The following is a 17,097-nucleotide window of genomic DNA, read 5'->3' as shown; positions in this document are numbered from 1 at the left end:
TACTATATATCTATCTAAAATTATATCCCCCCCCTCTATTTACATGAAATGGTTTGGTCCATTCGCAACGCCAAAGCGAACGGCGAACGGCTTGCGAGTACAGTGACAATCCCCCCCCTCTATTTACATGAATGGTTTGGTCCATTCGCAACGACCACAGAACCCCCCCCTCTATTTACATGAAATGGTTCGGTCCAAAGCGAACGGCTTCCGGAGTTTGGTAAAGAAATCGCCATCGCGTACACAAACGCGCAGGAAAGCGAATGAATCGCAAATTCGTTTTTATTAGTTTTAAAACTTTATTAAAACATAGTTTAACGCCAACATAGTTTGCAAACGTGAAATAAATGAATACGCTCTCAAATGTGCCATCCGAGGCAGAGTGTGTCCGCCACGTTCGGCACACGTGATAGCTCGCTGCTCTCTGATTGGTTGAAGCGTTTTTTGGACATATCTCGGTAAGTAATTGTCCGATTAATATGAAACCTTGAAAAGGCACATCCTCGGGTCCCCAGCAATATACCTGGCAAGTTTCAAGTATATCGGACCCGTGGTTGTCGAGAAACAGCGGTCACAGACAAACAAACACACAGACAGACACACACACACACACACAGAGATTGCTGGAATTATAGATAGATATACTGTAATTTATTGTAATTGTAATATATATTATAATTTATTATAATTATAAGATACTAGGGCATGCCCGTACTATATATATATCTAAAAGTATATCCCCCCCCTCTATTTACATGCAATGGTTTGGTCCAAAGCGAACGGCTTGCGAGTACGGTGACAATCCCCCCCCCCCCCCTCTATTTACATGAAATGGTTTGGTCCAAAGCGAACGGCTTGCGAGTACGGTGACAATCCCCCCCCTCTATTTACATGAAATGGTTTGGTCCAAAGCTAACGGCTTGCGGAGTTTGGTAAAGAAATCGCCATCGCGTGCACAAACGCGCAGGAAAGCGAATGAATCGCAAATTAGTTTTAATTAGTTTTAAAACATAGTTTAACGCCCGAGCGAGTTTAACGCAATCGCAAATCGCATCGCAAAGCGAAAGAATCGCAAATTAGTTTTAATTAGTTTTAAAACATAGTTTAACGCCAACATAGCACCAACATAGTTTGCCGACGGGAAATAAATGAATACGCTCTCAAATGTGCCGTCCGAGGCAGAGTCTGTTCGCCACGTTCGGCACACGTGATAGCTCGCTGCTCTCTGATTGGTTGAATCGTTTTTTGGACATAGCTCGGTAACTACTTCTCCGATTAATATGAAACCTTGAAAAGGCACATCCTCGGGTCCCCAGCAATATACCTGGCAAGTTTAAAGTATATCGGACCCGTGGTTGTCGAGAAACAGCGGTCACAGACAAACAAACAAACACACACACAGACACACAGACACACAGACACAGACACACACACACAGAGATTGCTGGAATTATAGATAGATACAGTATTGTAATTTATCATAATTGCAGTATATATGGTAATTTATTGTAATTGCAGTGCAATCAGAGCTGTGGGACTGGAATACGGAAGCGCAGTGTCACCTGCGCAGACACGAATCAGCAGGAGGTGACCGTAGATCATTGCTATGGCCTTGCGACACCACACACACAAGAAAGCTGCACCCTCCCACCATGTCAAAATATCTGGATCACTGGAGACTGGTCACAGGTAAGGAGGAATGATCATTTATTTAATTACATTCAGAGTCAAACATTAGATCTATTATAGCACAAAGTTGTGTTTAAACCTCCTTTTAGTCAGGTTCACGATGTTAACAAATATAATTTCTTTCAAAATTTTGGGATTAGCAAACCTGTACATTTTTGGAATCTTCAGAGCATGGAGAATCTGAAGATCAATGTTGGCATTTGCACAGACACCTGCATGGCCGCCATTTTGGATTTTGAAAATGGCCGCCATAAAATACATATTTTGCGCGATCTCGGCTTCTAGTCAACCTAGAGACTTCATTAAATATGCTAATCCTATGTTTTCTGGGTCAAGGAATCCAATAAAGGCCTCAAAATAGTGCTCAGGATTATAGAAAAGCAACAAACAAAGGTAATTGAAAACCATTGTCTTTATATTTGTGATATAACTGTATTACATAATACATGATATTGCAAGTCCTTTGAAGTTATAGGTTGTTATAGGAAGTTATAGGTAGTATCAGATTGAACTATAAGTCCTATACACAGGATCTACGAGGTCTATACCATTCAGGAATATGCTTTTACAGATCTTCATCACTGTCCTGAGTGTCATTTTCGCAAAGGTGTTTACGCAAATGTAAACATTAATTTTTGGATTCCTCATGCTCTGAATATTCCAAAAATGTATAGTTTTGCTAATCTACCAAAATTTTGAACGAAAAAACATAGTGAACCTGACTATTTACCAAGATCAGACATTCAGATGATATTCAGCTTTTTCCTATCCAAGAAAAAAACCTAACCTTCAGTTGGTTGTTCATGGAATTTCCTTGGGGTTGCTTTGACCCTCGAACCCCTCGATGGTTTGTCGGATGTTTTAGTTTGGCAGATGTTGAAGTGTGGTGCTACGCACACAACTTGCTTGCCAAAGAGGTAGGCCACAACGCATTTGATAACCAAAAGAGTCTTTATTAAGAAAGCTCAAACTGTAGCACTGGGCGGGCTCGAGCTTGGAGCCCGCATATATGTGCCGGGGCCACGCCTAGTCCCCGGGCGTGGCCGATCGGTCGATAGGCGGGGCATGCCCTCCAGTTCCCCGCCTGGACGTTCGCGCCACCTGCTGGTGCGTTGAATTCGTGTCCTCTTGCTTGTGTCCGCCACAATGTATTGTTTTGGTGGATGTTTTGGTTTTGCGAATGTGTTGGTTTGGCGGATGTATTAGTTTAGTGGATGTCTTGGTTTGCCGGTTGTGTTGGTTTGGCGGATGTGTTGGTTTGGCGGATGTGTTGGTTTGGCGGATGTGTTGGTTTGGCGGATGTGTTGGTTTGGTGCATGTGTTGATTTGCCGGATGTATTGGTTTGGCAGATGTGTTGTTTTGGCGGATGTGTTGGTTTGGCGGATGTGTTGTTTTGGCGGATGTATTGGTTTGGCGGATGTGTTGGTTTGGCGGATGTGTTGGTTTGGCGGATGTGTTAGTTTGGCGGATGTGTTAGTTTGGCGGATGCGTTAGTTTCGCGTTTGTGTTGGTTTGGCAGATGTGTTGGTTTGGTGCAAGTGTTGGTTTGGCGGATGTGTTGGTTTATCGCATGTGTTGGTTTGACGGATGTGTTGGTTTGGGGGATGTGTTGGTTTGGCAGATGTGTTGTTTTCGCGGATGTATTGGTTTGGTGGATGTGTTGGTTTGGGGGATGTGTTGGTTTGTCTGATGTATTCGTTTGGCAGATGTATTGTTTTGGTGGATGTATTGGTTTGGCGGCTGTATTGGTTTGGCAGATGTGTTGTTTTCGCGGATGTATTGGTTTGGTGGATGTGTTGGTTTGGCGGAGGTGTTGGTTTGGCGAATGTGTTGGTTTGGCGGGCGTGTTGGTTTGGCAGATGTGTTGGTTTGGGGCATGTGTTGGTTTGGCGGATGTGTTGGTTTGGCGGATGTGTTGGTTTGGCGAATGTGTTGGTTTGGGGGATGTGTTGGTTTGGCGGGCTTGTTGGTTTGGCGGATGTGTTGGTTTGGCGGATGTGTTGGTTTGGCGGATGTGTTGGTTTGGCGGATCTGTTGGTTTGGCGGCTGTATTGGTTTGGCAGATGTGTTGTTTTCGCGGATGTATTGGTTTGGTGGATGTGTTGGTTTGGCGAATGTGTTGGTTTGGCGGATGTGTTGGTTTGGCGGATGTGTTGTTTTCGCAGATGTATTGGTTTGGTGGATGTGTTGGTTTGGCGGGGGTGTTGGTTTGGCAGATGAGTTTGTTTCGCGTTTGTGTTGGTTTGGCAGATGTGTTGGTTTGGTGCATGTGTTGGTTTGTCGGATGTTTTAGTTTGGCAGATATTTTGTTTTGGTGGAAGTTTTGGTTTTGTGAATGTGTTGGTTGGGCGGATGTGTTAGTTTAGTGGATGTCTTGGTTCGCCGGATGTGTTGGTTTGGCGGATGTGTTGGTTTGGTGGATGATTCGGTTTGGTGGATGTGTTGGTTTGGTGGATGTGTTAGTTTCGCGTTTGTGTTTGTTTGGCGAATGTGTTAGTTTGTCTGATGTATTTGTTTGGCAGATGTGTTGTTTTGGTGGATGTATTGGTTTGGCAGATGTGTTGGTTTGGTGTATTATTTGGTTTGGCGGATGTGTTGGTTTGGTGGATGATTTGGTTTGGCAGATGTGTTGGTTTGGTGGATGATTCGGTTTGGTTGATATGTTGGTTTGGCGGATGTGTTAGTTTGGCGGATGTGTTTGTTTCGCGTTTGTGTTAGTTTGGCGGATGTGTTAGTTTGACAGATGTGTTAGTTTCGCGTTTGTGTTGGTTTGGTGGATTTGTTGGTTTGGTGCATGTGTTGGCTTGGCGGATGTGTTAGTTTCGCGTTTGTGTTTGTTTGGCGAATGTGTTAGTTTGTCTGATGTATTAGTTTGGCAGATGCATTGATTTGGTGGATGTGTTGGTTTGGCGGGTGTGTTGGCTTGGTGGATGATTCGGTTTGGTGGATGTTGGTTTGGCGGATGTGTTGGTTTGGCGGATGTGTTAGTTTGGCGGATGTGTTGGTTTGGTGGCTGTATTGGTTTGGCGGGTGTGTTGGTTTGGTGGATGATTCGGTTTGGTTGATGTTGGTTTGGCGGATGTGTTGGTTTGGCATATGTGTTAGTTTGGCGGATGTGTTGGTTTGGTGCATGTGTTAGTTTGGCGGATGTGTTGGTTTGGCGGATGTGTTAGTTTGGTGCATGTGTTAGTTTGGCGGATGTGTTGGTTTGGCGGATGTGTTAGTTTCGCGTTTGTGTTGGTTTGGCAGATGTGTTGGTTTGGTGCATGTGTTGGTTTGGCGGATGTGTTGGTTTGGCGGATGTTTTAGTTTGGCAGATGTGTTGTTTTGGCGGATGTATTGGTTTGGCGGATGTGTTGGTTTGGTGTATTATTTGGTTTGGCGGATGTGTTGGTTTGGTGGATGATTTGGTTTAGCGGATGTGTTGGTTTGGTGGATGATTCGGTTTGGTGGATGTGTTGGTTTGGCGGATGTGTTAGTTTGGCGGATGTGTTTGTTTCGTGTTTGTGTTGGTTTGGCGGATGTGTTAGTTTAGCGGATGTGTTGGTTTGGCGGATGTGTTGGTTTGGTGGATGTGTTCGTTTGTCTGATGTATTAGTTTGGTTGATGTATTTTTCAAGGTAGGATGGAGGTTCTGTAGATCTTCAACTGATGATACACACCTGCTTGGTGATAGGCAAGAATTAGTTAATAAGGTCTACAAGGTTTTGATAACTGTCTTTGATCAACTTTAAGTTATTGTAATCTCTTGTTTTTTGCTTCCATCTAATATATTATGTGTCATGATGCTAGTTTCCCATGCTCAGATCCAAAATACAATGTTCAGTTTGTCCATTCTCCACTAATATCCTTGGAATTTATGTGAAAGTACAATGATGTTTCCTGATGTCCTTTTCTTACACTTAATTCATCTACGAGCTCCGTCACGAGCCTAAAATCACAAAAAGAATAATATATAATAGGCACAGGGATTTATCCAGTATAAAGGTGATGAAAGCTTGTGGACAACTTTAACTTCCCAATCTAGGCATAAGTGCCAATCTATTTCTTACATATAATAGATGAAATCAACAAAGCGTTTATTGATGTATATGCTAACCGCTGTGGAAAGAAGAAGAAGCTGATGTTTCAGCTTTAACCTTTTGCCGGATCCAAAGAGAAAGAAGGGATATGAGGCGAGAGTTGATATGAAATGTGAGGAATCGTATGTGAGTGTGTCATGGTGGGGATGGAGGTCAGGGGTCAGGGAGCATGTGGGGAGAGGGGTGAGGAAACGTGGTTTTGACAGGGAGGGTCAGAGTTAATGGGTTTTAGGTCAAGGGGACTATTGTGGGGTGGTCATTACTCATTACAAATGAAAAAAATGACAATGATCATGCTAAATGTGACAGGATGTAGTTATAGTTGGCGACGTTTCATCTGCTTCACAGCAGACTTCCTCTGGCCAAAAAACCTCTTAGTTTATTGGTTTACTTGCTCAAATATATCTTGCTTACTTGCTTAAATTTGCGGAGTAAATCTAGTTTTACTTTGTGGTTGGAAGCGCCTTCAATCTTTAAGAACAACAACAAAAGATAGATATATATATATATATATATATATATATATATATATATATATATATATATATATATATATATATATATATATGAACAGAAGTACCCGGCATTGCCGGGCGGGGGAGGGGAGGGGGAGGGGAGGGGAACTGGGGGGAGGGGAGGGGGAGGGGGAGGGGGGAAGGAGAGAGGGCAGGCTGGAGGGGGAAAGGGAGGGGGAGGGGCGAGGGGAGGGGGAGGGGGAAGGGGTAGGGGGGAAAGGAAGGGGTAGGGGGGAAAGGGAGGGGTAGAGGGAGGGGGAGGGGAGGGGAGGGATATAGATGGTTACTGGCAATATTGATCACATCCACAAATGATGTAATCCACACAATTTATGTACTTTACATAACGTTAATAGGAATACATGGCCGTGTAGATCGGAAATACAGTTTGTTTGAAATAAATCACAAATATCAGATGAAAGTTTTTAAAATTTAGAACTATTCTCACTCAGTTAAACATCACCGCAATATTACGCGGTTGCTTCAACGTTTTCTGTGAATTATGCCATCATTGTGAGATTTTTTTGGATTTTTTTTTTTTGAAATGAGATTTTTATATTTAAAAAAACGGCAAAAAAGCATCAGAACAGCTGCGAAAAAGCATCAAAACAGCAGTGAAAAAGCATCAGAACAGCAGTGAAAAAGCATCAAAACAGCAATGTAAAAGCATCAAAACAGCAGTAAAAAGCATCAAAACAGTAACAATTGTCCGGTGATTTTTCAATCACCGCAGCTAAATGTGTCGGAGTAATTAACTATTTTCCTTTGTGCCTTTTTTTGAGTGTTTTTTTTAATACACATAAATACATAAAATCACATAAAATACACATAAATACACATAAAAATCAGATCAGAATCAGAATCAGAATCGATATTCTCACAATCATCACAACACACCAGACACGTAGTTAATTACGCAGTGCTTCCTTGTAAACAATGTTCTTTGTCTTTCCTTGTTCGGATAGGATGTATAGATTGTTCTCTTGTCCTACCCGACTACATCCTACGTATAGTTGGCCATGGGAGAAGCACGGGGGAATCAAGTATCAGTCCGACCACCTTGAGAGATTGTCCTTGCGCCTTGTTGATGGTCATGGCAAAGCTGAGCCGTACGGGGAATTGGAGCCTTTTGAACTCGAATGGCAGATCAGATGGTATGATTGGTATCCTCGGAATGAAGACCTGTTCCCCGCTATAGTTTCCCGTAAGTATGTTGGCCTCAATTACGTGAGGCATCAACTTTTTGATAGCCAGTCGTGTGCCGTTGCACAGTTTTGGAGGATCGATATTTCTCAGGAGCATGATTGGAGCACCTTTAGATGGAGTATGTGGGGAGGCACACCCGGAGGCTGTAGCGAATTGAAGAACTCTACCAGGTAATGGACAGTCTCGTGGTCGTTTTGGATTGAGTCGACAGATCGATAAGTTCTTAGATCCCCAGGAATAGTCTGCCGAAGATCCAAATTGATTTTGTCCACTGCATCGTTCTTTGGGGCTAGAATTGCCCTTTCACAGAGCCAGGAGTGATTTCGGTAGTTGGCGGGGATGTTGGGGAAGACGTTCGCCTTGAGTTCGTCAGCCGTGGTGACATTGTTTTTTTTGTTTGTTTTTTTTTTTTGTTTTTTTTTGTATACAAGATCGAGGCTCGTGAAGGAGCGAACATTTATCACACAGAAAGACAAACCGACAAACCGACACATAACCGACAAACCGACACATAAAACAAAAAGCATCGGGAGCGGTAGACAAGATGGGGAGAGAGGGGGAAGGACACAAACACAACATTTGAGAGCAGGAACCGAGAGACATGGAGACATCGAGAGATCTGTGGGAGGGAGAGGGCTTTGGGGGGGAGGCATGGGAAAGGGGGTGGGAGAGGCATAAAACATATGGACACTGCCAGGACTTCTAGGAAAGAAGTTTGAATTACAAACAAGGTGGATCTGGGGTGAATTAGTGGGGGTAGAAAAGATCAAGGTTTTGGATGGGGGAAGAAAAGAGATGGTGGTGAACAGCTGTTTTAAAGACCTGGAGGGAGGAGTGGGATTGAAGGGAGTGTGGGAGTTTGTTCCAGAGGCGGGAGAAAAGAGGAATGAAGGAGTGAAGGTGAGCAGAGAGCCGAGATTTTGGCAGTTTAACCATCAGAGGCTTGCTGGCAGATCTTGTGCGACCTGCAGGAATATTTGGGGGACAGAGCACAGAGAGAGCTGGGGGAGCAAGGCCGGAGAGGAGTCGGTAGAAGACAGAAAGACCACCTACCTGCCTGCGGTGAGTGAGTGAAAGGCCCTCAGAGATAGCTTCATCGCGGGAGATTCCAATGATTCTGAAAGCTTTGGATTCAACAGCGTGAAGCCGAGCCAGGTGTGAGGCAGGAGCACCAGCCCATAGGGGAGAACAGTATTCCATTGAGCTGCGGATGAAAGCCTTGTATGTGGTGAGGAGCTCAGGTGTGCCTAGGAAGGACTTCGCACGACGGAGGATGCCCAGTCGGCGACTGGCTTTGCAGGCCAGCTTGGAAATGTGGTTTTCCCAAGAAAGATCATGGCAGATAGTGAGACCCAAAAGCTTGAGCGACAGAACTTCTTGGAGAGGATTGTTGAGAAAGTAGATGGGAGGGTTGTCCAGTCGATCTTTTCGGAGAGACATAGTAAGAGTGTGAGATTTGTCAGGATTGAAAGACATGTTCCACTTGTTTGACCAGTCTGTGATTTTGTCCAGGTCTTCAGAGAGTGAGGAGGCTGCAGACTGCCGATCTGAGGGAAGAGGAATGGAGCGGCAGTGAGTGGAGTCATCAGCAAAGAGATAGAGAGGATTTTCCAGAGAGTCGGAGAGATCATTGATAAAGACCAGAAAAAGCACAGGGCCCAGCACACTGCCTTGGGGAACTCCAGCCTGAACAGGAAGGGGAGATGAGAGAAATCCATTCAGGGCCACACGTTGACTACGACCAGAGAGGAAGTCCGCAAGCCATGCATGGAGATTTCCATGGATACCATAGGAGTAGAGTTTGGTGAGCAGAGCTGGGTGCCAGACCGTATCGAAGGCACGTGATATGTCGAGGGAGACAGCTCTGATTTCCTGTTTGGCATTGAGGACCTCCATCCATTGTTGAGACAGGAGAAGCAGCATGTCCAGAGTAGAGTGACCTGGTCTGAATCCAAATTGATGATCAGAGATCAAGCCATTGGAGAAGAGGAAAGATTTCATATCCGAAGCAATGATGGATTCCATGACTTTGCTGATAATTGGGAGCAGGCTGATTGGTCTGTAGTTAAAAGGATCTGTTTTTGCACCTTTTTTGTGTAAAGCGGTAATGTTTGCTGATTTCCAGGATGCTGGCAGATGACCTTGAGCAAATGATAGGGTGAAAAGAACAGAGAGAGGGTGAGATAGAGTGGCAGAGCAGGATTTTAGGACCCGTGGGCTGATGCCGTCTGGTCCAGTTGCAGAATCAGAGTCGAGGTTAGACAAAAACTCCTCCACCTTGTCAGGAGAGAAGGACAGAGTCCAGGAGCAGTTGGGTTCGACTGGGAAAGGTGGGAACAGAGAGAGATGGGTTTGGGACTAAAGATTTTGAGGCAAACACAGAGTTGAGGCATTCGGCTTTGTCACGTGCGATGTCAACTGTGTGGCCATTTGAGGTAAGGGAGGGGATGGAGGGGGAACAAACACCAGAAACTGATTTGACCAGACGCCACCAGGATTTGGAGGAAGGAGACAGGTTTGAGAGTTCGTTCTTGAGTGAGGAGAGATAGTGCTTCCTGGCACTCCTGAGGGTAGACACACACTTGTTCCGAGCTTGGTGGAAGGAACTGAGATTGCCTTCAGTTGGATTAGCCTTCCAAGAGGCAAAGGCAAGTTGTTTCAGGGCAACTGCCTCACCACAAGATTCGGTGTACCATGGACGGGAGGAAGTGTAAGACAACTGAAGACGAGATGGGATAAATCTGTGCATGAGAGAGATCAGTTTGCTTTGGAAGAATTCCCAGGAAGAATTGATGTCAGAGGCAGTGGAGATGGGAGACCAATCCAGACGATTGGTGGCTGCTTGAAGCTCGTCCCAGTCGGCCTGAGTGAAATGCCAGACTCTTCGACGCTGAGGAGGCTCTCTGAGAATGGCCAGAGAGATGTCCACTTTGACAAGCACATGATCAGAAGAACCGATTGGAGCAGAAGAAGAGCAGCAGACATTAGCAGGGAAGTTTGTCATAACCAAGTCTAGAAGAGAAGAAACTCCATTGGCTGAGATCCGGGTCGGGAAATTGACAGATTGTGTCAATCCCAGTGAGTCACAGAAGTCCTTTGCTGAGGTTCCATGACTGGTGAGAGAGGAACCCACACCCAACCAGGTGGCATGATGAGAGTTGAAGTCACCACATATAAGGAAGAGAGAGTTGGGATGAGTGGATAGAAGTTGGTCCATGTTGTCAGAGAGTGAAATGTAAATTGAGTCATCACTGTTTGGGGGACGGTACAGAACACATATGAACAAAAGGTGGGAGCGGAGAGGAAGCCGTAGCCAGAGGTACTCCTGGGGGTGAGGAGGAGAGAGGGCAGTGCAAGGAGAATGAGGAAGAGAGTTTTTGATAAAGATAGCCACCCCACCACCAGGACGAGGCTCAGGTCTATCATACCGGAAGAGGGAGTAACCAGGAAGAGATATTGAGGAATCAGAGACATCTTGAAGGAGGAAAGTCTCTGTTAAGCAGATCAAGTCTGGATTGTCAGAAGCAACCTGTATGGAGAGATCAGTCAGGTTTGAGCGAAGGCCCCGGATGTTTGAGGTCCATACCGTTAAAGAAGAGAGAGGGGGAGCATCGGGTACAGGACAGGGGAGGGGAGGAGTAGGGTAAGATGAAGGATGAGAGGGGGAGGTAGGGAGAGCAGTTGATAGTGTGTCAGAGATTACAGAAGAGTTCCAAGAAAAGGAAGGATGAGGAGGATGAAAGGTTTGGTGGTGAAGGGATGAGGCAGAGTGAGGGGTTGTTTGAGGGGGGGCATGGGACAGTAGAAGGTTGGGGGGGGGGGTGGAGGCATGAGATAGAAGGGAGACGAGGTGGGGAGGAGGCAACTTTGAGGAGGGGGGAGGAGGGAGAATTTGAGAGGAATGGTATGGGGGGAGATTTGAATGGGAGGAGTTGGGGGGGAGTTTTGAAGGGGAGGAGTGAGGCGGGAGTTTAGGAGGGGAGGGGCAAGGGGGGAGTTTAGGAGGGGAGGGGCAAGGGGGGAGTCTAGTAGTGGAGGGGCAAGGGGGGAGTTTAGGAGTGTAGGGGCAAGGGGGGGGATTTGGAGGGGAGGGGCAAGGGAGGAGTTTATGAGGGGAAGGGCAAGGGGGGAGTTCAGGAGTGGAGGGGCAAGGGGGGGATTTGGGGGGGAGGGGCAAGGGGGGACTTTAGGAGGGGAAGGGCAGGGGGGGAGTTCAGGAGTGGAGGGGCAAGGGGGGAGTTTAAGAGTGGAGGGGAAAGGGGGGAGTTTAGGAGTGTAGGTGCAAGGGGGGGGGGATTTGGAGGGGAGGGGCAAGAGGGGAGTTTAGAAAGTGGATGATTAATGAAAGACGAACATTGATAACAAATTGGGTTTGTTGTGATTTTCAAGTTAGCAATCCGATTCAGAACGATGGAGGAGGGATGGAATGAATGTGAATTTAGACCATGTAGTGAGGGAGACGTATAAGATATTGAATTTCTTTTTTTTGACGTGGAATGAGTTGGAGAGGAAATTGAGAAAAGCCTTTTAAATAGGAAGAAAAACAGCGTGTTGTAATATACCACTGAATAAACCACTGAAGGGGAAAGGTTAAACATATTTAAAATAATATTTAAACAGAACCGTGAACAATCTTATATGCACAAAATACCAACGGGGGGAGGGCCGAGAGGGACCACCACGAGTCACGTGAACAGGGCAAAAGGTGGATGGCAAGGAGATAATGGGGGCGGGGCGAAAAGCACCGCGATACACCTGGACAGAAAGTACAGGATGAGACAACGGCACACGTGGAGAAAGGAAAAATAAATGTTTTTTTGTTTTTTTTGGGGGGGGGGGGGGGTGGGGTGGGGTGGGGTGGGGTGGGGATTTAAAACGTTAGACAGAGAGTATTACGTTCGGTGTAGAAGGGAAAAACTGAGAGCCAAGCAAAACACGATGTAGGGGACTTAAGTTAACAAACACCGACAGGGGTACAAGGCCGCACACGAGGTGCAGAACAGGATTAATTAATTACGAGTTACAGGAAATTCAAACCAAAACTAACTATAAACAAACAATAAAGCATGGACGATAAAGTAACGAGTTGAAATTTGACAAACACACGAATGAAAAAATAACCACTTTGGATGCCCAGAGAGAAACCAAGCCTCCAGGTCGGAAGCTTCAACAACTAGGCCGCGTGGCCGCGCGCGGCACGAGATACGTACGATGTCCATACGATGTCCAGTCCATCTTCAGGGCACGTCTCCAAATCTCCGTTTCCGATCTGTAACAGCTTCGCTGAAAAGGCGCCTGCGGCTACATCTCCATGAAGGGTGACACGCATGTTTGTGCTGAGTTTCAACTTCGTCACTTTTGACCATAGAGGAGATGCCTTCTGTCTCTGACTTCTGTCTTCTGTCTGACATCTGTTTGCCTTCTTTGTTCTGTTCTTCTTCTGTCTTCTTCTGGATCTTCTGTCTCTCGTTGTCTGGCCCTCGCCAGACGTTGTTGATTGGCGTTTAGACGTGCCTCTGTCTCATCTTCTGTCTCTTGCTGTCTGAATCTGGAGACACGTTCTTGATTGGCTTGTCGATGGTGAAAAGTATCTTCATCGGTTTCATGGAGTCTCCGATCAGCGATTTTCCTTGCTCGGGAGGTTGAACGCGACAAATTTCGTTTCTTCGGTGCCATTGCCTTTATCACAGTCAGTCTTCCAGTCACTCACTCGTAGACAAATTCAATTTTTTTCACTTTTACGTTTACACGTGGTAACAAACGATGCAAACGCAAGATTGCAACTCTGCGTCGTGTCGTGGACGTGGCCAACGTGGCCTCATGCTCCCAGGTGATTGGCTAACTCGAGCTCGAGCGAGCCATAATGTGCTACGTTATGGCAAAAAATATGGATCTAAAGATGAAAGAAAAAAAAACCTATGTGGTGTGAATGGCAATGTTCCTCGCTGAAATGTGAAAAAACGCAATCGCTTTTCGCTCTGAATTACGTGCGAACGCGTAACTGTGAATTTATGGCGGCAAGGATGGAATCACGTGATCGCTCTGAGCGATTCAGCGCGCTGCTCTGCCACCGGCTCAGATTCCGTGTATAATATTCCTCGCTGAAAAAAAATATGGATCTAAAGATGAAAGAAAAAAAAACGATGTGGTGTGAATGGCAATGTTCCTCGCTGAAATGTGAAAAAACGCAATCGCTTTTCGCTCTGAATTACGTGCGAACGCATAACTGTGAGATTATGGCAGCAAGGATGGAACATCACGTGATCGCTCTGAGCGAATCAGCGTGCTGCTCTGCCACCGGCTCAGATTCCGTGTATCATATTCCTCGCTGAAATGCGCTGAGGTAAATATGAATAAAAAATATGGATCTCGTCAAATATTTTTAGGTAGGCCATGTTCTTCCCAGGCTCAATGGCCATGTCTGTGCCAAATATCAAGCACATGAGCCTCTCCGTTTAGGAGTCTATCGGTAACATTACACACACACACACAAACTGTGTTTTATATATATAGATATATATATGTATACTAGCAGAAGTACCCAGCGTTGCCGGGTGGGGGAGGGGGGAGGAGGCAGAGCAGGGGGGGAAGGAGGGGGGGAGGGGAAGGGGTTTGGGAGGGGGTAGGCAGGAGAGGAAGAGGGTTCATATATATGCTGGTGGGTGAATGTGGCGTTGATCACGTTTCTGAATTAAGTGTGATGCCGATCAGGAAGAAGAAGCCGTACTACCAACTTCGTACACTTCCGGAATAGTTTGATTTATTTGTATTCAAATGTCTGGTAATTGTTTTGTATTTATTTATGCGAATGTGTACTTGTATATAACTGTCATTAATTTTAAAAGGCTTCGGCACTATCGAGCGATTTTTTTTTTAACTCCAAAAAAACAATATTTTTTTTTTCATAATATATAATTTTTTGGGGCATAAAACACTCCCGGGCAGTCACTGATGAACCTCTGAAAGTTTGACGAAGATCCGTTCAGCCATCTCTGAGAAAAATGGCGACACAGACAGACACACACTCACACAGACAGACATCTCTCTTATATAGTAGACCAGCAGAAGTACCCGGCGTTGCTGGGTGGGGGAGGGGGAGGGGAGGGGAGAGGGGGGAGAAGGGTGGGAGAGGGGATGGGGAGGGGGCAAGGGGGTGGGGGAAGGGGGAGAGGAGGGAGGGGAGGTAAAGGGGGAAGGAGAGGGGGAAAGGGAAGCGGGGAGGGGGAAGGGGGGGCAGAGAAGGGGAGGGGTGGGGGGGGAGGCCAGAGAGGAAGGGGGTTCATATATATGCTGGTGGGTGAATGTGGCGTTCATCACGTTTCTGAGTGAAGTGTGATGCCTATCAGGAAGAAGAAGAAGCCATACTACCAAATTCGTACACTTCCTGAATTGTTTGATTTATTTGTATTCAAATGTGTGGTGATTGTTTTGTATTTATTTATGCGAATGTGTACTTGTATATAACTGTTATATAATTTTAAAAGGCTTAGGCACTATCGAGCGATTATTTTAAAATAAACTTTAAAAAAACGATCTTTTTTTTCCCATAAATTTTTTTTTTTGGCCTAAAACACTCCCAGGCACTCACTGATGAACTTCTGAAAGTTTGACGAAGATCCGTTCAGCCAACTCTGAGAAAAATGGCGACACAAAAACACACACACACACAGACAGACATTTCTTTTATATAGTATTGCTGGAATTATAGATAGATATATATATATATGTCTATATATGTATATATATATATATATATATATATATATATATATATATATATATATAATATATATATAAAACACAGTTTGTGTGTGTGTGTGTGTGTGTGTGTGTGTGTGTGTGTGTGTGTGTGTGTGTGTGTGTGTAATGTTACCGATAGACTCCTAAACGGAGAGGCGTACGTGCTTGATATTTGACATAGACATGGCCATTGAGCCTGGGACGAACATGGCCGAACTCAAAATATTTGACGATCCATATTTTTTATTCATATTTACCTCAGCGCATTTCAGCGCACGGAATCAACGGAATCAGAGCAGGTGGGCGCTGATTCGCTCAGAGCGATCACGTGATGACGCTATGAACGTTATGACGCTATGACGCTATGAAAAAAAAAATCGCTATGACGCTATGAACGCTATGAACGCTATGACGCTATGAAAAAAAAAATCACTACGACACTATGAACGCTATGACGCTATGACGCTATGAAACGCTATGAACGCTATGAACGATATGACGCTATGACGCGATGAAAAAAAAAATCGCTATGACGCTATGAACGCTATGACGCTATGAACGCTATGACGCTATGAAAAAAAAATCGCTATGACGCTATGACGCGATGACGCTATGACGCTATGAAAAAAAAAATCGCTGTGACGCTATGACGCTATGAAAAAAAAAATCGCTATGAAACGCTATGAACGCTATGAAAAAAAAAATCGCTCGCTTTACCAAGGGGCTCGCTCTCCCCCCGTTCCCCTCCCCTCCCCCGCCCGGCAATGCCGGGTACTTCTGCTAGTATATATATATATATATATATATATATATATATATATATATATTGTTGCGGATCTCCCGAAGCCCGTTCCCGTTACAAAGGGGGGGGGGGGGGTTTAAACCCCTTTTTCCCCCTGGGCCTTCGGGTCCGCGAGGCCGTATCGCCACTTCCGGGCAAACATGAAAAAGGGTATCGGGACAAATTCGCACGTACCTTTAACCCACGGTTAAAGGGATCGAACCTCGCACACGGTTAAAGGGATCGTGCCATGAAAGCGGGGATCGAACCTCGCACAAGCCACGCTTAATCGAGTACGCCCGAGCGGTATGCGTATCACATGACTCGTGGTGTTAATTTTATGGAACCCGATTCGAGAGGTTCTATTTGTACCATGTGAAGCCAATTGATGGAAGGGACAGGATGATCAAATCAGAGGAAGAGCACGATTTATTTACACTGTACAATGATTGAGAACGAAGGAAAGGGGGACACAGGGCAGAAGCTTAACAATGTTAACTAAAACCCAGACACAGGGCCCACTCACTCACATGGGGAAATGGAGGAGAAGAAGTTCGCGCGCCAAGCGCGCTTCGCCGTCGGTCACCCCGGGGCAGCTCGCCCGGCGTGGCCCTCCAATGTTTGGGGCACATATCCAGGCGAAGGCAGGCAGGAGGAGATCGCGCGTCTGTGGCCCGGCACGGGTCGTCCTCTCGAGTGCGTGATTAATACAGCACAGAGCGCAGGGCACGGGGAAAGTTCGTGTTCAATAGGCAATTCAATTTGCTCGTTCTGCAGCTCCACTCGCGTTCTCAAGCTCAACCCAACTCACTCTCACGGGGAACTGTAACTCGTCTCACAGGGAACTGTAACTCAGCACATGACTCTGACTCATCTCCCGTCTCTCTCCTCAACTGTTCTCATACTCATCTCAACTCACCGGGAACTCAACTCAACTCGTACTCATCCCAACTCACCGGGAACTCAACTCAACTCGTACTCATCCCAACTCACTGGGAATTTGAGGTGGGGGGCTCGGAGCAGGGTTTTATGGCTCCGCCCCGGCTCGACTCGAATGTTCCAAACCCCGCCTCTGGTCGTCGT

At 45.8% G+C, this 17,097-nt stretch overlaps 1 protein-coding gene across 1 annotated transcript in view; it reads left to right on the top strand.

Moving 5' to 3' along the window:
• LOC137438154 (A disintegrin and metalloproteinase with thrombospondin motifs 9) overlaps positions 1 to 17,097 on the top strand; it is a 247,825-nt gene that overhangs the window by 181,843 nt on the left and 48,885 nt on the right. Inside the window, exon 30 of the mRNA XM_078766532.1 lies at positions 1,519 to 1,689. Within this exon, the coding sequence (XP_078622658.1) occupies positions 1,519 to 1,689 (171 nt within the window). The remainder of the gene's footprint in view (positions 1 to 1,518; positions 1,690 to 17,097) is intronic.

Source organism: Myxine glutinosa, chromosome 12, assembly GCF_964187855.1.
Source record: "Myxine glutinosa chromosome 12, kmMyxGlut1.1, whole genome shotgun sequence".
NCBI lineage: Eukaryota > Metazoa > Chordata > Myxini > Myxiniformes > Myxinidae > Myxine > Myxine glutinosa.
Note: the sequence above shows the minus strand (reverse complement) of the source record. Positions and strands in the feature narration are given on the sequence as shown.